The sequence below is a fragment of the Poromitra crassiceps genome (genome assembly GCF_964638095.1).
Source record: "Poromitra crassiceps genome assembly, chromosome: 6".
In the NCBI taxonomy this organism is placed as follows: Eukaryota; Metazoa; Chordata; class Actinopteri; order Beryciformes; family Melamphaidae; genus Poromitra; species Poromitra crassiceps.
In genome coordinates, this window is record NC_139627.1 from 38,696,973 (window position 1) to 38,720,570 (window position 23,598).

General features: G+C 45.1%; 2 protein-coding genes across 2 annotated transcripts; one reads left to right on the forward strand and one right to left on the reverse strand.

The window, feature by feature from the left end:
- Positions 1-7,138: 7,138 nt before the first annotated feature.
- On the forward strand, positions 7,139-10,922 carry LOC310778141 (dynein light chain Tctex-type 3-like). The gene is made up of 5 exons (XM_083638487.1): positions 7,139-7,261; positions 7,771-7,812; positions 7,914-8,037; positions 8,166-8,243; positions 10,184-10,922. The coding sequence occupies exons 1-5, from the start codon at positions 7,235-7,237 to the stop codon at positions 10,258-10,260; spliced, it is 348 nt and encodes a 115-aa protein (XP_083494613.1). The 5' UTR covers positions 7,139-7,234; the 3' UTR covers positions 10,261-10,922.
- A 2,817-nt stretch (positions 10,923-13,739) lies between these two features.
- xk (X-linked Kx blood group (McLeod syndrome)) lies at positions 13,740-23,340 on the reverse strand (the record flags this gene model as incomplete). The annotated part of the gene is made up of 3 exons (XM_083638221.1): positions 13,740-14,680; positions 17,134-17,396; positions 23,096-23,340. 3 exons carry the CDS (start codon positions 23,338-23,340, stop codon positions 13,740-13,742), a joined length of 1,449 nt encoding a protein of 482 aa, XP_083494347.1.
- Positions 23,341-23,598: the final 258 nt, after the last annotated feature.

Here is a 23,598-nt window from a genome sequence, read left to right on the forward strand (position 1 = left end):
TGCCTGTCTGTCTGTCTGTCTGTCTGTCTCTCTGTCTGTCTCTCTGTCTCTCTGTCTGTCTGTCTGTCTGCCTGCTCTCTCTCTGTCTGTCTGTCTGTCTGTCTGTCTGTCTGTCTGTCTGTCTGTCTGTCTGTCTGTCTGTCTGCCTGCTCTCTCTCTCTCTCTCTCTGTCTGTCTGTCTGTCTGTATGCCTCCTGCTCTCTGCCTGCCTGTCTGTCTGTCTGTCTGCAGATAAATCAGGGAATCCCTATTTGCGCTGTATAAAAGCTATTGTTAGGGGCACAATCTTCATGTGACAATTCTAAAACATGCTCAATTGTCCTCAACAGATGCAGTATCTATTTCTTATAAGGATGAAATGAGGCAATTTAGGGAAGGCTTACCATGACAAGATTATAACATGCTGCTATGGCAAGATCATTTAGATAGAAAACACTTGTTTAATTTAGGAATAGATGCCATGTAACAAGATCAAATGAAAGCCTCTTTGTCAGAGATGTGACAATATCAGAGTTTAATTTTTTTCCAGTCTCGGGTAAGCTACTGGCAAATATTTGTCATTTGGTCTTTGACATTGGCAGCAAGGTGAAATGCACACCTGCAGGGGGCGGCTAACTTCCTAACTGACCTCCACTTACAGGCCTCTGCTATAACACTAATGATCATTAGCTCAGTTGTTACTCATACACCTAAGGATACTACAGCTTCATTTTAATTTGTTCTCAGTCTTAAACCCATGCATTTAATGCTCGCCACTTGCCAGCAAGTAGGGCTGCACAATATATCGTTTCAGCATCGTCATCGCAATATGCACATGTACAATATAATAGTCCCATCGCAGGACGTGCAATGTCAAGTAAGGCAAATCAAGTCATACGCCGGCGTATGACTCCATGATGTGACGCTCCTCTTGCTTATGAGAGAGGGGCGTCAGTGCTGTATGTGATAGAAAATCCCCCCTAAGGGGATTTGTTTCCAACAGGAGTCATGACATTGGTGGTGATCTGGGGAGGTGGTGGGATGAAGCTTTTTGCTCTGGAGATGCTGGATGAATGCGTGATGCTGACACAAGGTGAGTGATGACTGCACAATGTGATTTAAGCTGTGGTGATGGGGGCTTTATATAGTACCAGGAGAAGGGCATTTATGATGTCATAACTGACGTCATTTGGGCAACTGACGTCACACTGCAAAGGTGACGTCATAGAGAAGGTGACGTCGGAGATGGTGACATCATTTATGACGTCATTTGGGCTGAGGGGTATGACAGCATGGGGTGCTCTATCAATGCCTTATTTGGTCTTCCATGATTGAAATTCAGTCTAAGACTACACTTCAATCATGAGAGACTCGTAATACAATTTTAACAAACTTTATTGAATCAGAATAGACAGTTTTGAGTATGGCGTATATGACTCCATGATGTGACGCTCCTCTTGCTTATGAGAGAGGGGCGTCAGTGCTGTATGAGATAGAAAATCCCCTAAAGTCTGTCTGATACAACATCATTTACTCTGTCTGATGTTACCTCCAACACACAAGATAAGTTTGTCTGATACTAGAACGTAATTTACTCTGATGTTACCTCCAACACACAAGGCATGTGACATAGCAGGGATATAAGAGGAGAACGTGTTGGTTAGTCGCTGCCAGCAGCACCGTGCTTCTCCCTGCTGTGTGAGACATCTCTCCCGTGTCCACACACAGCCAGTTGCCATTGTCAAGCAGCAGTTCCACGTGTGTCTCTTCACACAGCCAGCCGGCTGGATTCTATTGTATTGACTTAAGATGTCATCAGTGATTTATGACCGCTTAATTCTCACCTGGGTGTGATTTTTTTTACACATTTTACGCCTTCACACTCACATGGACATTGTGACATCATCAGTGATGTCACAATGGCTCAATTTACATCACTGATGCACACGGTGTGCTAAGCGCATGAGTTGGCATGAGTTTGTTTTGACACACCCCAAAAAATGGACCCATGGCGCATTGTCTCCATAATCTCTTCTCTAGAATTTTGTTGTCTTACTAATAGGTGGTGTTCTGAGGCTCCCACTCACAATCAGCCACCCTACAGTGTTATAGTAGCCACGTATTATTATACTACTAAACCATAAAGTCATCAGTTGAAGAGTCTATGACATCATTGTGACATCATCAATGATGTCATAGACTGAATTGTACCAGAAACGCCATCAGTCAACATTGGCCACCACTCGACGATGATGACGTCATCGTGGACACTGCCGTCATGATCAGTGATGTCATAGACTGAAGTAAGATTGTTCGAGTGACATATCACTGTGACATCACAATTGATCAAGTGACATCACTGATGACATCATCGAGTGCTCGATGGTGCTCAAGGAATGCAGGGTGGTTTGCAGACTATTTAAACTCTGAGAATGCTTTACCCAATCTTCCCACAGACATGAGTGGGGTTTCAAGAATGACTTCAGGTGCATGGCCAAAGGATACTTGTAATAGCAGGAGCCAGTAAATTATCTGAGTGACTGTATGCAGCCTATTCAGTTTTGTTAGACCAAGATAGCCGATCCTGCATCCATTTAGCATCCCAGGAGCGGAGCTGCTCCCCTGTGCCTGAGATGCAGACACTGATAATAAGATGACTGGCTCCCCTGGTCTCTTTAATACAGTCGAAAGCTGGCTGAGTAGACCTGATAGAGTAATCCTTTCTATGCAGTATAGGGATATTATAGGGACACCATATGGGAATTAAAAGAAAATTGCCTACACAGGGTATGAGGTCACCAAGAATTGACAGGCACAAATAGTATGGTTTTTAATTTTTAATTTAATTTGCTTTTTGTAAATATCTCGAGAGGAAATGCCTCATTCAAACCCCAGATGAATCTGAATGTCAATAATTTGCCTATGATGGTGTGTAACTTCAAAACTGTGAGTAGCCTTCTCTCTCCAAGTGCTGCACACGATATTACCGACTAATATTATAGCCCTGAGGTTAATATGGAAAAAGGCTCACGTCTCCCACTGGGTTGTTGTAATTATGTAACAATAATTATGTTGTAATTATGCAACACATTTACAGCATTTAGCAAGTTGCAGCAGATGCAGCCAGCAGCCTGCTTGAAGAGTTCACAGCAGGTTAGTAGTAACTGTCAAACCGGCAGAGGCAACAGCGAAAAAAGAAAAAATGGGCATCTTTGCTGCATTGCACCTGCCCAAACGCGCTTAACTTTGGATAGAAAGTGGACAGTCCGGTCCCTGAGGTCATGGACCTGATGGTGGAAAATCAGCATATTTTTGTTTTAAACAGAAAGAGATACGGAAAACAGTCTTAAAATGGATCGCTTGGGTTGTTGGTGGTGATCATAGCTGTCGCCTGTCACCACAGTCAAACACATTTCACACAATAATTGTGCCATATGCTGCTAAAAAAGGACCGAATTTTCGTGCAAAAGTAAGGCTACAGGCCATGCGGAGCAGCGGTCTTACCTGGTGGCTCTATGGACCAGAGGAGAGCAGGTTATGGGAGTCGGGGCTCATGGCAGGGAGGTGCAGATGTTGGTGCGCATCGGCACCGTCTGAAGGCAGAAATTCAGTCGGGGTGTTCCCGAGTGGAGGGGGCGTGGCCCCTACACTCGGGAACACCCACTCTGTGTGTGTGTGCGTGCGTGCGTGCGTGCGTGCGTGCGTGCGTGCGTGCGTGCGTGCGTGTGTGTGTGTGTGTGTGTGTGTGCGTGCGCGCGCATGTGCGTGTGCGTGTGCGTGCGTGTGAGAGAGAGCGAGAGAGAGAGACACCAATTCTTAGGCTATTTATCTCAATGCGACAATTGTTTGTGCAGTGCAGGCTCTGCTACAATAAACGAATTAACCACATTAAAAAAGGAGAACTCAGCCCAAAACAGCAAATATAACAGGCTAGCTATAGTGCACATCATCTCTCACATGTGCACTCTCATATAGGCTAATGGCCTACAGTACATTACTGTAACTAGAAGTCTGCATGTGCTCGATCTCTAGGGTGGAGAGACTCTGGAGACGGTGCGCCTAGGGCGCAAGATGTTATGGAAATGTCTGTGTGAGTACAGGATTACAGCAGCAGCTCCTTATAGACGAGGTTGTCTGTTATTCCCTCCTCATCACCTTCAATAAGTACTTTCATGCTGCTGGCTCACTTTCCCCTGGAGAAGGCTGTGTAGAGCTGGCCATGAGCAAACACTGGCTGGGGTAGGTAGATGTCAGCTCTGTCATTCTCTTGCCCTTCTCCTTCGTAACTGAGAAAGCCAATCTGATTGGGAACTGCCATCTGAAGGGAAGCTCATCATTTCTGTCATGGTGAGGAATTCTTGGCAGGAAGATCCTTTCACCTTGTTTGTCCCTACATAAATCTCACATTCCCTGCCGTTCTTGAGAGTACGGTCACATCAGTCTACAAGCAGAGTATCTTGTGATTGTCTTCCAGAACAGTCAGCTGAAAAGAAGACTTTCTAACTCATCTAAGCACATGTTGATGTGTTTGATGTCCTGTTCAGAGGAGTGTATCGTGCTTTTCAGAAGGTTGTCGTTGTCACCACATCAATTTTGTAGGTTAGGGAAGGTCTCAGAAAGCAGGCTTCAGATCCTTCCCCAAGTAGCCTGGAGGAACCCCTGACCTGAACTTCACTTTCCCCATGTTGAATTTTGCCTTCACCCAAATCAATGAGATAGCTGGAGAACTCCTTTTCAGCCTCGTCTGTCTTCATGTTGACATTCAGTTTGTGCTCCTAGGCTGCAGGAGAGGATAGAGGGGTGACATTTGGATTCAAGCTTTGACTATTTGAGCTCTCATCTTCTTTGATGAGCTTAGCCAGTGAGGGCTCAGCCTTGATGGCACAGACAGCGTTTTCAAAGATTGGGATGGGGATCTTGCATCTTGAATGAGCTGTCCTACCACCCTAAGGTTCTGAGCAGACAAGCCTGTGCTGCCACCACCACACAAACAACATCCACAAGATGGACATGACCTCTGTTATACGGATGGAGAAACTAGTTTCTGCATGAGAACCAATTCAATTAAAAAGTTCTCAATCATTTGGGACCTGTTTCTAGCCTATCTTGATGAAGTTAGGGGGGACGGGTGACTCTCCTGGCTGGTTTCTCATGGACCCCTTGTGTGAGATCCCAGGAACAATATCTCCTACACGTAATATTGAATGTCAATAATATATGTATGTTTTCTTTTTCTTTTCTTGTGTCTGAGCGTGTTCGTTTGTCTTGTTTGTGCATTGTTTTGAAAAATTGAAAATAAAATATTGAAAAAACAACAACATCCACAATCCTATCACATCATAGACATTGTGTCATCCTCAGTGACATTGTCAGCAATGTCACAATGTCTATGACATCACTGATGATGATGTCATTGATGATGTAACAATGTTAGTGAGAAGCCGGGAAGGGATGGTCATGATATCAGTGTGCAGGCCTAAAAACGTAAAATATTGCTGTAGTCCCCGTTCACATCATATGGCGGCCGTTCACACCATACGACGAAGCATCGCCAAAGTCACACTGAAGCTATGCTGAAACCAGGCCGTTTCATTTCGGCATCCTTGTTAACAGGTGAGACCGTTCACAGCAGCCGCACGCCACGCCACGCTGAAGCCACGCCAAAGCCGCGCTGAAGTGATCGTTCAGGATTCAGTCCTATTTTCCAGGCATGATGCGTGAAGCTAGCCTTTGTTCACACCTGGCACTTAATAGAAGCAGAGCTGAAGTTGAGCTCACGCTGAAGTTGATCTCACGCTTAACACAAGAAGTACTCTCTTTTCCTCAGCACCTCGCTCGGCATGCCTTGAACCCATCCACAACTTCCATTGACTTCATGCCTGGCAGCTTCACGCTTCACGCTTGGAAAATAGGACTGAATCCTGAATGATCGCTTGAGTGCTGCTTGAGCGTGCCTTGAGCGTGGCTTGATCAAGTCACGTGCGCGGCTGGTGTGAACGGCTTGGCCTGTTAACAAGGACGGTGAAATGAAACCTGTGGGTCCAGTGTAGGTTGAGCTTAGGTTGAGCGTTGCTTCGGCGTATGGTGTGAACGTGAGAATATATTGATATATTAGAGCCCTGCATTCTGGCCCAAGACCAAAGGGGCCGGCTGGGAGATTTGCCTATTTGCCATACTCCACAAGTCTATCCCCCTTCATTCACCAGAAATACACATTCCAAAAGCGCCAGAAACACTCACATACATGTTGTGACTTGTGTACTCACCACGCGATGAAATAATAATCCAACGTTATGGGAAACGGTCATTTTCAAAGTAAATACATACCAGGAAGTCTGATGATTGCACACAGCGCATGCGAATGAACAAGGCATGTACCGTATACTGCCATTGTGGTGCTAAGCTCACTAGCAGTGAGGGGTGAAATGCACCTTCTGATGCATGGCACGCACAGAGGAGAGCAAGGAATCTACATTAATTTACTATCAGGAATATGCAAATAGGTGAATCTCCCAAAATGTTGCCATATCCCTTTAAATTGCGTCCTTGGTCAGGGGTCAAGGGGTCCTGGATGTGAAAAGGTTTGAGATCCACTGGTGTAGACAGAGTGCAGTTAGGCTAGTCTAGTGATTTTCAACCTTTTTCATATCAACCACCCAAAATCAGTCCACATTAGAGCCACGGACCCCATTTGATGAGATTTTGTCTCTTGGACCCAAATCTGAGAATATTTTTGCTATTAGATATGATTTTGTCCAGAATTCCATGACTATCTGTAGGTAGAGAGATAACAGTGGAACTATGACCATATAGCCACACTATGTCTGCTGGTGATCCCCTGGAATCCCCTCAAGGACCACTGGTGGCCCCCCGGACCCCACGTTGAGAACCACTGGGCTAGTGGATACCATCTCACAATTAGTCACTCACTGAGTGTTAAACACTAAATAAACTATGAATTTACAGATTTAATTTGTTGGCAGACTATTTGGAAAATGGTGAAGTTTCACGGACCTTTGACCATACATCCTTTGGGTTTGGAGAAAATGTAGTAGAACTACATTATTGTGCCACTGGATGGCGATATATAATATAATCGTCACGTTTAGAATGTAATGTAGAGCCAGTCTGCACTCGTTGACTTTGCACAGGAAGGAACAGAACAGCTGAGCAGAAACAATAAGCGGCATAATACATTCTATAATTTACAACCTGTTTGGGAGACCAGAGACGGGTGATATTTGTGTCAGTGACAATGGAGGAGTATAATTCCGGAGAGGAGGTAGCACTAGCGTTAAATACACGATTTAATTTAGTTGAACCTAATGTTACAACGCTACAAAGAAAATATGAATGGACCTAACGCTAGCTAGCTGGCTAGTTCGTAGTTGGTTAACATTAAAGCTCAGCTAACGGCGTTTTCGACCAGGGTGTGGTCAAAGTGGCTAGTCGGGTGACTGTCAAATAAACAATTAATTAATGTACAAACGTGTTCATTGGCTGAAAATGTCTAGTTAATGCTTCCAAACAAAATAAACTTTCCTAATTTGTATGCTAAATGTCTATATATGTTTTGTAACTGGAACATTGACATTCATAATTATGAGAATTTATATTCAGCAGCTGTCATACCTAAATATGAAAAAAAATAAAATATGATCCATAGATGTGATGTAGATCAAAGCCACCCCAAGTGACACCCATGAGTATTTCAGCCTTCCTTCCCATGCAGTACAGAGTAGAGCCACTGCCTCACTCACTGTAAATAATTAATCACGTTTATCACTGCAGGTGGTCTTCAATGCAGATGAGGCCAGTATCTCCATTAAAGAGGTATTTTTTAAAACACTTGATAAACCTTTGTATTGTAAAGCCACTCCCATGATTTGATATGACAGTGTGTACATAACATTTTCTCTATGCTTTTGTCTCAGTGTATTGAAGGTGTCATTAGCGGTACAGATTATAACCAGAACAAGGTGAACCAGTGGTCTGCCAGCATAGTGGAGCACTCTCTTATGCACCTGGTCAAACAAGGGAGGCCATTCAAATACATAGGTGACGTAGCTGTTTTATAGTTTCATGGTGAGAGACGAGTGATGCCTGGGGATAATGTTTGATATGTACATATTGTATGTATGAGGGGGACATGGGTGTGACTAACACAGCCCTCTGGTGTTTTGCAGTAAACTGTGCCATCATGCAGAAGAGTGGTGCTGGTCTCCACACAGCCAATTCCTGCTACTGGGACACTGCCACTGATGGTGAGAGGCAACTTGTTCCAGTAACTAGGCCTAACCATAGGGCTTAACCAAAATATGTCTACATCGACAGTGGGAATATATTATGTCGCTGCAAAGTGAGGTTTGATTCATTTGATTTGTTCTAATCCTATCTCCTATAATAAGAATGCGAAGTCTCTGTGTGTGAGAGAGAGCAGAAATTGTGTTCGGTCACAGGCACAGCTATGCCATTTCAACCCGTTCTCACTCCGAGCGCGTAGCATATTGACGCTTTGTCCCGTCCCTTGTGCGTCGCTTGTTACTAACATGGTACCCTTGAGCGACACATGAAACGACTTGGGCTTTCCAACTAAACTCAATGCAAACCCATGGAAGTAATCTTTGACGCTTATGGCAACTGCTCCCCCATTAGCCTAACTGCTCACCCATCACTCTAACTGCTCCCCCATTAACGTCTGGAGGAGCTAACCTCTCCCAGACCCTAACCCTAACCCTAACCCTAACCCACCCCATGCCTAAACCTAACCTCTCCCAGACCCTAACCCTAACCCTAACCTCTCCCACCCCATGCCTAAACCTAACCTCCCCCAGACCCTAAACCTAACCTCTCCCACCTCCCACGCCTAAACCTAACCTCCCCCCAGACGCTAATGGGCGAGCAGTTGACTAATGGGCGAGCAGTTAGGATGATGGGGGCGCAGTTGCCATAAGCGTCAAAGTTGACTTCTATGGGTTTGCATTGAGTTTAGTCGGGAAGCCCAAGTCGTTTCATGGGTCGCTCAAGGGTACCATGTTAGTAACAAGTGGCGCATAAGGGACGGGACAAAGCGTCAATATGCTACGTGGTCGGAGTGAGAACGTGTTGGCCATTTTATGTGCGATTGCGCTGAATCTTTCAGGAAGTGTAAAGAGCACCCCTGCAGGTGCCCCATCTAATGGAGCTGGATTTTGTAATTAGGTAATTAGGGCCGATTAATAGCCAAATTCAAATTTTGCGGTGTGGCCACACTTTGGGGGCAGTTCTATTGAAGCGAATGTGGTGGACAGGGTAAATCCCACTATAAACCATCATATCTGTGTCGTTTCATCTTGGATTAAAATAATGCTTCCACCAGATTAAAGAAAACCCCCATTCGGTCATGTGTCATGATGTAGTTAGCTAATCTACTGTAGCTCTATTTTCGACCAAACAGGGGCTTGAGTTGAGCTATATGCAGCTGCTGGACAGAGTCATGATCTGTTTGGAGACCAATAATAAGGAAAACTAACATGCACATTTACATGAAAAACAACAACACATCAGACAGTCAACATCCCATTATGTCTTTTCTTTAATCTGGTGGAAGCATTTTTCAAAGGTGAAATGTCTGCACTGGTAGCTGCGAGGAACAGCATACAAACTGCAAAGTGTACATACAGTATTTGTTTTAAAATACATACTACAGCATGCGCTAGGACGCGTCATCAGTGATGTTATCTGGGGTCGTAAGGTGTTTCGGGTCTCTCAACATCATACACCCTCGCCCAGTAGACCCAGCCGAGGCCAATTAAGACCCCGACTCGCGTCCCAGAAGCCGCTCACGGATCAGCCTTCCTACACTATCTGCAACGTTGCCCGCGGAAGGGCTAAGCGAGAACGCCCAATCCGCTGCAATAGAGCTAGTGCTACGCCGCAGTATTGGCACTTCGGTGCATGGAGGATGTAGGCTCTGTGGGTAACTCCCGGCCGTGCTCCTCCTTCGTCATTCGTACATAGTGTCATTAGTTGCAAGATTTACAAAATATGCTTAAATATATCCATGGCTCTTTCTTACCAGGATTTTCTTTTTAAATCTTGTTCTCCTGCAAAGTATAATTACAAAATGTGAATCTGTTAAAGATGGAACTACGTGTACTAAAAAGCCCTGTTTTCTTGTAGTAACACTAGTCTAACATAATTGCTCCTCCTGATTGTGTTCCAGGAAGCTGCACAGTCAGGTGGGAGAACCGCACCATGTACTGTGTGGTCAGTGTCTTCGCTGTTTCTGTGACACTGTAACAAGACACTGAAAATAACAAGACAGTTACACCTGCATCCTTTTGTACAGAGTTGCACGCACAACGACCAACAAGCCTTGAAGATCCTATATTGAACCTATGATATCAATTTATGTCCAAGTTGCTTGTCTCTCCCCGCAGGCAGGAACAAGATAACCTCAGAGTGAAGGTTGTTATGAGAGGGAAGCCTGTGTATGTTCTCCCGGACAGAGAGAAAATGTATAGTCAGAACAGACTTGCTCTGTAGGGCCCAAGCCAGATGCAGTCCTTTGATCAACAATTACACTTTAAGTTCTACAATTAAATTGTAAGTTTTACAATTTAATTCTTGATGCTTTTAGAATTTTCTCTTGATCAATCGATACCTACTAGTCTTGAACACTAAAGATATGACGTGGCTCATCAACTGTTGTCAGTTGCTGTGCCAAAGATGTCATCATCTTTCCATAAACTTGATTAATGTTCAGTACATTCCCAAATAAGACATACTAGGTAGGTTCTTCTCAACTGAACTATTATTTAAGAACACTGTATATAAAAGCTGACTATTTATTTGAAGAAAGCCATTAAAAGCTAGTGTTATGTTTTATTAGGTATAAGTTGACTTGCTCCTTGTATAAACGGTTTTTACGAGACCACATTGGCATTGTAATGTTTTATATTGACCAGTTATCTGTAAAGGTTTATGGAAAGTTGTTTATGGATGTGTTGATGTGAAGTTCCAGGCATGGGTCCAACACTGGGCTGTTTGGAATCCTGCTGCAAACAAGTTCATGGAGGCTGTTTAAGGAATTAATTGTTTTTAACGTATATTGCAGTCATTAAATGTATCTAACAAGCTACCAAGACTGTCTCTTTAACTCTCATGAGATTATAGTACAAGTAATGGGAAAGCATGCAGAAAATGCAGGAAGTCATGAAACGAGCGTTTGCTGTGAAAAGTTTATTCAACTTCGATTGAGGCAAATGTCTAAAAGGATGTTGGATAGATAAGCTGCTTCTCCGTTTTCAGACGGGTTCAAGTCCGATCAGACTAATGATGCTGGTACATAATGTAATGTCATTACTACTGAACATTTGTGCTTGTGCACGGTTAGCCCACTGGAGGTCAGCATAAGACAGTATGGAATGTCTGACTGTGCTCAAAGTATAACAACTCATGACAATTTTCACATATAAATATAAATTTAGTTGACGTTTTCAGCAGAATTTCCATCTTTAAAATACCTCTTTTAATCTTACTTTATATGATAATATATATTATATATTTGGCTTCAACGGTTGTTTGCATTTTTTTTTTTTTTTACAAACATACTAGGAGCATTCATGGGATATTCGAGGTTGCCATCCCTCTGCAGTTACATTGCAAAAACTTTAGTGCAAAAAGGACACAAAAATTGACACTCACACATACACAATTATACATTACAGGTTGAAGCTTAGCAGAGACACTTAACCATTCCAAATATTGAAACGTTTCCAATTGTCTTAATTTGTGTGCAGTCAGTGTAAATATTCTAACTCATGAAACACACTGGTAGCCTATTGGTGTGAAAAGACAGACTTAGCTGACAGAGACAGAGATAAGCATGATTTAGCAAAAACATGGTCCAAACAAAGCATTTTACATCAATAACAGCTGTTGTTGCTCAAGGGTTGAACCAACGCAAAGCCACTTAAATCCTTTGTAAACGTGCAAAAACATGACACAGAGAGATGCCCATGCCTTTACAATAATGTGTTAGATCAGAGAATAGGCTCTATACATACTGTACAGTGGTGTGTGGAGATTCACAACTCGTCTTGTCATCGTAAGCACAAGCACATCACGACAAGCAGCACATAATGATAAAGCTCTTATCGAGGAGTAAAAAAGCAGAGTTGATTGCAGCCACAAAACTAGGGGGTTAAGAAAAAGCCTGTATAAAATACTCCACCAGCAGATCTCAACAGTAATACAGTGGCCTCATTTGAGGCTCTACACATGCACACCCCCCCCCATGCCAAAGTGAAATACTAAATACAATCAATCCAAATACATGGCTCCTTGTGATCAGTAATGCAGCATATATCATAAATAAATACTGTTGTGTGGAATTTTCTAAACCTAATATTCGACAAGAACTTTCTATTTCACAAGTTGGGTTGATGCCTAGGCTCTGATGAGACGGGTGAGCACCACATTTTCAGTATTTTTTATTTTAATTAACCCCCCCCCCTCCTGTTTTTCTCCTATTTTTCTCAAATTCAAATTGTATGTGTCCAATTCCCCCTGCTGCAGCTGTCCCAGTCATTGCTCCACCCCCTCTGCTGATCTGGGGAGAGTTGTAGACTAGCACATGATGCTTCCTCCGATTCATGTGCAGTCGACAGCCGCTTCTTTTCACCGGACAGCGAGGAGTTTGACCGGCAGGACATGGTGCATGGGAGGATCACGCTATTCCCCCAGTTCCCCTCCCCCCGAAAGGGCGCCCCAACCAACCAGAGGTGCTGCTAGTGCAGCGACCAGGGCACATATACCCCACTGGCTTGACACCTACAGACAGAGCCAATTGTGTCTGTAGGCACGTCTGACTAAGCCTGCTCTAAAGTGCCTCTACCAGGAATTGAACCTGGGTCTCCGCAGTGGTAGTTGGATGCTGTTACCTCTACTCTACCCAGACACCGCCCGTCTCCAGTATTTCTGATTGTAGCACATGCCTGCTGAAGTCAAGTTAACAGCAGTAAACACAGGTTGTGTGTTTGCAGCCACTGTCCATTTCAAGTTAAGGACACATTTGCATCCTTTCTTTGAGGGTAGATCTGGAGTAGCCTGTTAAAACCATTCGGATCCGTGAACTCACATTCTCTTTCGCTCTGTGAATCCGTCTGGACTCTGAGCTGTGCACAGTCATTTCAGTGAGTGGAAGTAGGCAGTCCTTCAGCCAATCAGCATCGGATCCAGTCAAATCCAAATGCACTTGGAAGAACGGCAAAAACATATTTTCCGCCGAGAAACTCCGCTGTTGCATACTCCTCTTCTTGTTTAATTGTTATTGAGTCTATTTCTGCAATAACTGCACTTATGGCTGTTTAACTCGACGAACGTTAACGTCGTTACTGCTCGAGGCAGAGAGCCATGGAGGCAGCCATTACCGTTTTCCCAGCGGCGTTCCTCATTGGCCGGTTATGACGTCAACTACGAGGCAGGTCCCTGATTGGCCCATCCGCCTTGTGGATTTTGAAATAGCCCGCCGGAGGCCAGCTTGTCTCGCAGAACGAAACACAAATGTGAAAATTCACGTGACCGGATTTTTTACCAGGCTAGATCTGGAGTATGTTCGAGAACAGATTCAAGATGGATATTTGATTGTAAACTGAACTGATAGCACAGAAGGATCCATGTGGCACTTAAAGGGTTAAAGAGGGTAAGATAACTGCCAAGAGATGCTTTGTGCGAGTGGGTTCCTCCGAATGGCACATCAAAGAACTCTTGATGCGTTAAGCATTGCAGGATACAGTGTGGCTGCCACCATTGATTTCACCACCCACATGTATATCATGAGCCACCTCATTGGGAACGTCACGGGCCGTGTCATTGAGCAGGTCGTACGTTGTGTCATTGGGTATGTCATAGGTGGTGTCGTCGGGTGTGTCATAGGCGCCTTCATTGGCTGGCTCTGTGCGTGGGGTGGTGCTCGGTGGCTCCAGGACAGCCTTTCCTAGCGGCCTCCTGTTCTCTGGTGAAGTGCTGCAGATCAGACAGAGGAGGGACGAGCAGTCCCAAAGCCCCTGGCTCATGTTGGAGGAGAAGAGCTTCCGACACGGATGACAAAACTGATAGAACAGCAGCATGAAGCAGATACTGATGGCGTAGGCCACCAGCAGCTGGAGCAGCAGCAGCGGGGCACAGATGAACTTGTAGAAGTCTGTCTTATAGACGTACCAGAGCAGTAGCAGTGAGGCGTTCTCCACAAAGCGCAGCATGTAGTACACAGCCATGCGGTACCAGTTCTGGGACTTATTGATGAGATCCGGATCGTTGAGTTTGAGCTGCACGGCCGACCAGCAGAACATGTTGATGCCGGCGTAGAGGAAGGTGAGCAGGCAGAGCACGATGGTGGTTCCTACCCTGGTCAGTGTCTTCTCAATGTTCTCGGGGAACGGCGAGTGGCTCAGCCAGAACAGGACCCAGGGGTAGAGGAAGAAGACCAGGAAGTTGAGCAGAACCACAGGCAGGACCCAGAGCTGCAGCACCGAGCTGAACAGAACCAGCACCACCACGCGCGTGGCGATCTCAAAGCTCCGCCACAGGAAGATGCAGAGGTAGGCCCCGGGCCGCACGTCCACTTGATACTCATCGTATTTGATCTTGATGGCCAGGATGTTGCAGCGCAGGGCCCCGTACACGATGGACAGAAGGGAGATCACCATTAGTGTGCCTGGCAGGGAGAGGGAGAGAGACATCATGAGGACACGTCACATAGATACTGTATAGATAGATATAGAGTCTGTGCTCACATTGAGGTTGCTAATGAGGACACGTCACATAGAGCAGTGGTTCTCAAATGGGGGTCCATTTTGCACTTTGCCAGGGGGTCCGCGAAAAGTTTTAAGGTAAAAAAAAAAAAAAAAAAAAAATGCTACATGTTACTTATTCCTTCTCAAACTATTTCCTACATGGTGCTAGTCTATCAAAATATCTTGGCTGTCATTGATTGTGTTGCATAGTGGTTTTCTGTACTGTTGACAAATTGTGATATTGTAAGTCGCTTTGGACAAAACAAAAGCGTCTGCTAAATGACGTAATGTAAATGTAATGTAATAAAAAAAAATATATATATATATATATATATATTGCAAAATCTTCATAGTTCAATGAAAATAGTTTATGCTTTAAATCTAAAATGGTTCATGGATTACATTTTAATAACAAACCTATCAAATTAAAAGTCAAGCACATTACAGTGGAAACAATTAAGCTTAGCCCAAAATCACAAATCAGAATGAGGGGGTCCCCGGTATATTTTCTATCTTGTAAGGGGTCCTTGGCTGAAAAACATTTGAGAACCTCTGACATAGAGTCTGTGCTCACATTGAGGTTGTTACGGTGGGAAGCGTGAAATAGAGGTTTCAGACTGCTAGTAGCAGAGCCAATAAGGGCACAGATTTATAACTTATTATTTGTAGTTAGTTAAGACCACATGTCCCAGTTTGACTTTGTGCGAACCTTTACTAAATCTCTGAATCCCTCAGGAGTACTGACTCCAACATGCGCACGCACACACACACACACACACACACACACACACACACGCACGCACACACGCATGCAGTGGGTCTCCGCTGTCCTGTCTCTCTCCTCTCCACACTGCTCTCCTCTCACTCTCTTCTCCCTTCACCTTCTCTCTCTCTCCTCTCCACACGCCTCTCTCTCCACAATCCTCCGCTCTCCCTCTTTTCTCTCTGTCCACTCTCCTCTCTCTCACCCTCTTCTGCCCCCTCTGATCTCTCTGGCTGGATCCGGTCCAGCCGGCCCAGCCGGTTTCATATGGCCCCTGAGATGTTTTGTGTGGAGGGGGGGTGGGAGGGTGGGGGGAGCCCTCAGTAGCGACTTGTAGGCTAAAGGTGATGATGATTCCTCGGTTATGCACAGACTTATTTAACAGTCTATTATTGGCAGTAAAACTGGTAAAAACAGGTGTGACAGGTAATGTTATTATGTCTGTTAATTTGTTAATGTGAACTTGATTAGCTACCGCAGCTCAAGTGTGTGTGTGTGTGTGTGTGTGTGTGTGTGTGTGAGAGACAGCTTGTGCAGATGTCTCGATCATTCTCTCCTGATACGTCAGCCAACACTTTTTCTAGACAGTAGACACCTGTCTAACCATAAAACAGCCTTAAACCTACTCATCACAGGGCAGCTAACCATGGTATCTATCTGAACCAGCTACTCTGGAACCATAATTAATTAATTACCGTACTCAGATACTCAAACACAATATGTAATTATTTTTGTTAATAGCCTAGTTATATAAAATGCCTTCTGTAGCACTTATGACAGGCTAGCTACCCTATCCTATTTGTTAGGCTGCTACACTATTATACTACACTACTTTTCTTCTCCTCCACTTTTGTGGTGTTTTCATGTGCCAACATCATCATAAAACACAATATGTATGTTGTAGCCTAATTATTGTTAATAGGTGTATGAATAGGAAACATGCTTCTATGGCACTTATGATTGGCTATTTCAAATACTAAATATTCATGTGTTGATGAGCAAATTGACTTTTTAGCCAAAAATAATCTGGCCCCCATGAGATGAGTTTGTTTGACACCCCTGCTCTAAACCCCCTGAGACATGCTTGTGAATTACGGCTATACAAATAAACTTGACTTGATTTGACAGTTCAATTCAATTCAATTCAATTCAATTCATTGTTGTCCACAATGTGAAAATTTGTCTTTGGCTTCACACTGACAGTGTCCTGACGCCAGACCTCCATCAAGTGGCAAAAAGAATCACCGTTTTCCATCCTTGATATCAGAGAGGCGGTTACATAATACCTCTTTGACTCATGAAAACAACATCCTCTTATTTCCAATTTGGCACTTAGATAATCAGCCCACACACCAGTGTGAGGCTGCATTTGGTGACTGGTGGTGGTGGGGGGGGGGCGTATGGGGGCAGACTGCTATCTCAACGGAGTGGGGCTGAGGGAACTGTGACTGTTGCATCCCTGGGGAGGGAACCAGCCGATAGAACTGTATCTGCAGCGCTCCGAGGATGACTGTACCAAGAGATGTACAGAGTCTGGAGGAGGCAGAGACAATCACAGAGAGACAGACCGCCGGGCACACACACACACACACACACCTCCGCCCTCCTCACCTCTCCCGATGGACAGCCCCTGTTGCAGGACACAGATGTAGAGCTGCAGGGTGAGCTGGGGGGCAGAGCCCAGGAAGGCCTGAATGACAGAGGTGCGGGCGAAGGCTGCTCGGTGTGTGAAGAGCTTGCCCTCCGCCTGCCCCACCTGCCTCTCCACCTCCTCCGCCTGGCCCCCGCGAGGCATCTGCTTCTTCCTGGTGATGCTGACATAGGGCTCCTCCACGCGGCCCACGCTGCCGTAGATGCAGAAGGCCTCCAAACACCTGCAGCCACAGGAGGGCAAGGCACTCTTCAGCACGCACACACACACACACATATAGGAGCATATTGTCGCTGCCAGGTGAAAACCCTGTATACCCAAAATGGCAACTTTTCAGGAACAAAAAAGAGCCTTGTTTTTAGCTTGATCATAATGATTTTTTTGACTTTATAATCTTAACTCTCTAATGCTGCTGACATTACACCAAAATACTTTTCAAGCAATTTCACTGTCACAGACACATTTCCAATGTTGGAATGAAATCATTTGGTGTAGGAGGTGATAAAACTCAGTCCGAACGGGCTCTAACTGGCAAAAGTGGCCAGATCAGTTAGATTTTTTGATGCAGACTGTTTGGCGCGATGTAACCTTGTGATGTGTTTACGCCAACTTCCTGACTTCCGTGTAACTAGAGAAAAGGTCTGTGGTGCAACCGCCTCCAGTGATCCTTTCGCTCTCCTACACAGTCTCGTCACAGAAATCCATGTTGTATACACAATGAATATATAATCTGAGACAACTTGACAAAAGGTGCCAATGAAAACATCAGGTCACATAAACCATTATGCTTATGTTAGCACTAGCAGCAGGCAAGAAAATAAAGTCCTGTCTCCTATTAGAGGTGCCTCTAGTCTAAACCACCTAAATGAGGAATGAAAACTTAAAACAGTATTCACCTTATGTAGCCCCGCCCACTTGACCCAGTTGTGTTACGACTTCCTGTTCAAAACGCCATCTGTTTTACCTGCTCAAACCTAGTCTGACTCACCTGGTCAAACCTAGTCTGACTCACTGGCTGCAGTTTCACATTGAGTGGCAGATGATTCTAGAGGCCGATAACACAATAAACACAATATAAGTACTGTACTGTCACAGGAAGTGTAAACACAATAGGAAGTAAATTGGCTGACCCCCGCGTTGGAACATAAGGTGAACACCATCCTGTCAAATGATTGTCTGCAAAAACAGTTTTGGTTCCATTTATTGTGGTGTCCTGGAAAGCAATTTCAACACTTACTTATTTCAACACTTACTTTCAACACTTTATTCTCATCTGTAAGAGGAACATTGACATTTGACATCCAGGTTTCTTAACACCAACAGCAAGCACTTACAGTAAAGTTAAAGGAGGACTAACCCCCTAGATATGTATCAGAACAGTGATTTGAAAATACCTATGGAAAAAACCAAGAAATGACATATGCTCTTGTCTATACTAGACTCTTTGGCTGTGTTCAAGTCAAGATTTTTTTTCGGAAATCGACGCCATTACAGTTTGCCTACTGCCTCAAAAATAATTTATTTTGAGAGGGGCAATATCTTTATAAATATCAACAACTAGCCAACGCTGGTGGCCTGTTTGGAAACAGCTTTGCTCAAAATGGTTGAAAGTTATATCAATTTGGTAATTCAGTGGCGAACTAGAAATGTAATTATTTTTCTGCATGTATCTCTATGGCAGCGTGTCGAACTACGTTACGAGAGCAAAGTGCCGTGGGCTCGTTACCGCAGCACATCGCACAATAGGACAAACCTCTCGCTCTGGGGTAACACAATGCGATATTTCTCCACGTAATTCCCTCGTCTAACTAGAGATAAACCGCGCAATGAAATCCGTTTTTAATTTGCGTTTTGGGGCTTTACGTGATTCTTGTTAAAAGTTGCAGCACCTCTGATTTTTCCTCTCAGGGCGCAGGCAGTGCAGGGCAGAGCTCTTCTCCTCCTCACAGACTGTTCTCATGCAAATCCCCCCGAGGAGCACACACACACACACACACACAGAGCCAGTCGCTCTGCTCTGCTGACTACATTTCCTGAAAAGTTGGCGTTGCTTGTACACAGTGACGATATTATATTAGCCGAAATGTTTAGAGAAGCTTTGTCACGTTGTCACGTCGTAGTATAGCGTTATATTTTACATATGCGCTAAACTGCCATGAGATTTGTTTGCGGAAATGTCAGACTCTGCTCTCTCTGCTCTGGCCGAGTCCGAGAGAGCCCAGCTGCTGCTGCGCGCGCCCCCGGGGCTTGGGGCTAGTGCATGAGGTTTACAGTACGACTCTCTCCCACCTACCTGGGCTGGAGACAGTGCTTCCAACGCGGACTGATAATATAAACATCATCATTCGAGCTTATCCAGGTAAGATATTAATAAAGTAGTGACACATTCAGCGGGAAACTAACTATAATTAAGCTTGGAGTAATTATCTTGAAAATCCCATAGTCTTTGGTTCACCGTGACGTCACGACGTGTCAAATATCCCATTCATTTGAGAAAAAAAAAAAGCAGTGTTCCACCCTTAGAGGGCGCTTATGCCAGATATGCTGCTGAAAAATGATACAAATGGTCAAATGGCAACAGTTTGGTGTCAAATGTGGAAATTTTGACCAGAATTCTTCACACATCACCCCCAAAGTCATATATATTGGTTAAAAGCTGAGAAAAAGTGTTTTGGGGGTTAGTTCTCCTTTAAATTATGTACTGCAAGTAAAGTCCTTCCCTTAGTCTTCCCAATTCAACCGTATCTGCAGAAGGGTTTGCAATACAAGCTGCTGCTCTGGAGCAAAGCAACATTTAATAAATATACACACCCTGAAAAATGTGCTATATTTGTGAGAGGGATGATTAGGATTCTAACATACAGTCAGATGCACTCTAAATATAAAGATACATTCAATACAAATAAAACACATCAAAGACACTTGGTTTATGGATGGGTCTGTGCAGATACCAGTAAAAGCCGTAATAGTCCAACTACTGAAGTGAAAAGGTGAAAATCACCAGAAATTGGAGAGGACAGGTGCTGACCGCAACATGCCCACCTGCACGCACACATGAGCATCAACACCCACACATTGCAGACAGCTACCACACCGCATACCCACACATTACAGACAGCTACCACACCAAATACATCTAGAAATAGCCGGAAATTAAATTCAGCCATCATGAACGGCTGTATAAGCCCAGCAGATGACAACCAGACCAGAGATGGGTTTCCAACACCATCATCCATATCAACTATTAGAAAATAATAGAGAAAACCTCATATGATCGCCCACCTGAGTTCAGCGCTCTGCTTATTATGGACCTGGATGTCTAAAGTCCTTACAGTAATCAGTGCAGCCCGATCATCTGCCAATGTGACATTAAAGAGGAGAGAGCGCTGAATAGGGCCGAGGCAATAATGCTGTCAGGGTGAAGCATGCAGCGCTGATCCACAGTGCCAATAACAAACAAGCAAGGCAGGGGGGTTTCAGCCACGAGGGTGCACTGCTGTGCTAACTTAGGGACATGGTGCTAGTTCAATTACCGCTCTCCAAACACAGGTTTAGATAAACAGAACCTGTGTCTAGGAACATGTTAAAGGAAATGCTAACGTTTCAAAAAGAAGAAGAAGAAGAACTGGACAGACAAACCCGTCTTTATTTTCTGCAGCCAGCATGGTCAACAGCTCAATCAGTCACTCTGTTGATTGGTTGGTTGGTCCACAAAAAATGTTGGTCCACAAAACCAATGTCAATTGAGTGGATTACATCACAATGGAGTGGATGACATCACAATGGAGTGGATGACATCACATGGAGTGGATGACATCACACTCTGACTGACATCGCATCTGGTCGCAGCTATTGTGAATTCATGCTCGTTCTTCACACAACCACAACGCACACACACACACACACACACACACACACACGCTGACAGTGGCTGGTGAAATTCAATCTCCGCATTGATCCCATCCTGGCTCGTCCTTCATCCATGGGGCACATTGGGGCAGGCTGGGAGCGGTGGGCAGCTGCAGTGAAGCACCTGGGGACCAACTTCTTCACAGCCATTGCTGGTCAGGCGACATCTTCTTGCATGTTTTTAGTGGAGGTTCATATTGATGTTATGAAGGAAACCAGGTGAGCACAGGGAGAACATGCAAGCTCCACACAGAAAGGTCCTTTTTCACGAGATAGCCCACCTGGGCACCAGGCACAGAGGGCATGGGGAGACATACCCCCAGTGCCAACAGCAACGCAGGCGGGAATCGAACCCAGGACCTTCTTGCTGTGAGGCGACAGCGCTACCACTGCACCATGCCACCGTGCCCCAAGTGTGTGTGTGTGTGTCTGTGTGAAGACTGCAGACAGACAGACAGACAGACAGTAGACAGAAGATGTGTGTAGTGTAGCGTAGAAAGGAAGGAGTGATTACACATGCCCCCTCATGACCTAATTAAAAGGAACTGGAGTAGGGACGATAAATTGGGATAATGCTGGAATGAAAAATTAAACAAGTAAACCAATCTGCCCTATCAGCACAACAACCTGCACTATGTCTCTGTGATAACGAGAGGCACGCTGAGAAGATAATATCCAAAGTTATTTTGGTGCAGATGAGACTTCTGTGTAGAAGAAGTAGCGCTGGCAAGGGTAGAGATAGACATACCCCCTCTCTGCTTGTGTTGTGTTTGTGAGATAAGGAGCCGGCAGCCACACGTGCTATTCTTAGATCTGCTCTTCGCTGGGTGGAAAGAGGGGGAAGCTCGTACACTAATCATTAGATTGCACACTGAAGGGGAAACGGACCAGGCAGGGTCGGGTTCAGGTTCACAGAGGCCCAACAGTGTGCTGTGAGAGATATGACGTCACACGTCCATTTGTTCAACCGGTCCACGAAACACACAGCCCCAGGCCAGCTCAAAAGAAAAGAATAAACGTGTAGGGCCAAAGTAAATATTAGGTCTCAAATGAACCAATGATGCATAATATCACTTACTGAGCGGTTTTCATATTTAGAAGCTGAATATTATGGGCATAATGATCTGTGCGGCCACATTTCACCAGAGGAATGGATTTCGCAGCATTTTTTGCATTTTCAAGGCTGTAATGGGCTCGCCACAGCTAGAGCTCCTGTTGTTTGTACATTCGGTAGCACTGTGGTTTCCATATTGTATCGCTGTGTGTGTCTGTGAAGCTCTCTAGATGTGGGATTAGGGCTCCTATGGAGTTGTAGGCAGGGGCAGATGGCCGGTCCAGGGCTTATTCAGGGCAAGACCAGGCCTATATGGGCCAGTTCACACATCTGATGTGCACACACACATTAAAAGCATCTTCAATCACACATATTAACTACCATATGTCAGCTTCATCATACATGTAACGGCACAGCGAGGCTGGTATCGAACCCGGGTCTGTCATTCACAAGCGCAAAAGGGACAATTCCCTGAAGGTGGTAAGTAACTGACTGTACCTTTAATTAAGCCAGACCCCTGTGTTAAGATGATGTAAATGAGTATTCATAGACCTAATGAGTCAATGGTGGTGAATGAACAGGCTGGCTGCTTGCTGCGGCAGTTGCTATATACATGGAATAGACGGTGGGTTATCAATAGTCAGTGGGAATATTGATTAATTTCCGCACTAAATGGGGCAGACCATTGACAGTATGGGCAGACACATTGCACCAACATAGCCTACATGCAGACAGCCAGGGACAAAAGGACAGAGACCCCCCCTCCCCTAAATAAACACACGACACATGTGCGTAATGCGTTCACCAAACATTCTGTAGGATAAACAGGGAGGACAACACCTGTGGGTAATAACACACCCTTCCTTGCTTGGTGACATCAAAAGCAGCTGTTAATTTGGGACGACCATTGGTAAACAGAGATAAACAAGGGGGGGCTCGACAAGCCACTTAGCACTAACCTGACAATGGGTCCGAGCTGCAGGATATGCAGCAGAAGCACCAGCGGTCTGTCTCTGCTCAGGTCCCGGTGGATGAAGGTGAGGGTGAGCTGGACCAGCACGGACGGTACGAGCGTAAAGAGCAGCGTGAGCCCTTGCCAGATTTGGTCTCCCGCTGAGCGGTACGTGGAGCTGAGGTAGAGAGCTGCCGTGGTCTCGGCCGTGAACAGAGACACCGACACAAATATGGAACTGGGGAGTCGCATCCTCACTCACTCCGCCATTTGGGAAAGCGGCGGCGCGCTGCTTTCCTCAAGGTCCACAGATCCATACCATCGAGCACACCGGGAGAGACAGACGGGCTTGTTGGACCGAGGCACGCCGCTGCAGCGCGTCCACTATGAGACTGACAGACACTGACAGACAGGGATGTTTTCCCAGCCGAGTGTTGCTGTCCCGCAGAGGGGCTGCGGGGGGCGCACTAGTCGGCGCTGGTGCCAGTGCGTCCCCTGCTGCGCACATGA

Coding starts and splice junctions, on each gene's coding strand:
- LOC310778141 (XM_083638487.1), top strand. CDS start 7,235: ATGGAGGAGTATAATTCCGGAGAGGAG. Junction 7,262..7,770: donor AGTATAATTCCGGAGAGGAG/GTAGCACTAGCG, acceptor TTATCACTGCAG/GTGGTCTTCAATGCAGATGA. Junction 8,038..8,165: donor GAGGCCATTCAAATACATAG/GTGACGTAGCTG, acceptor GGTGTTTTGCAG/TAAACTGTGCCATCATGCAG.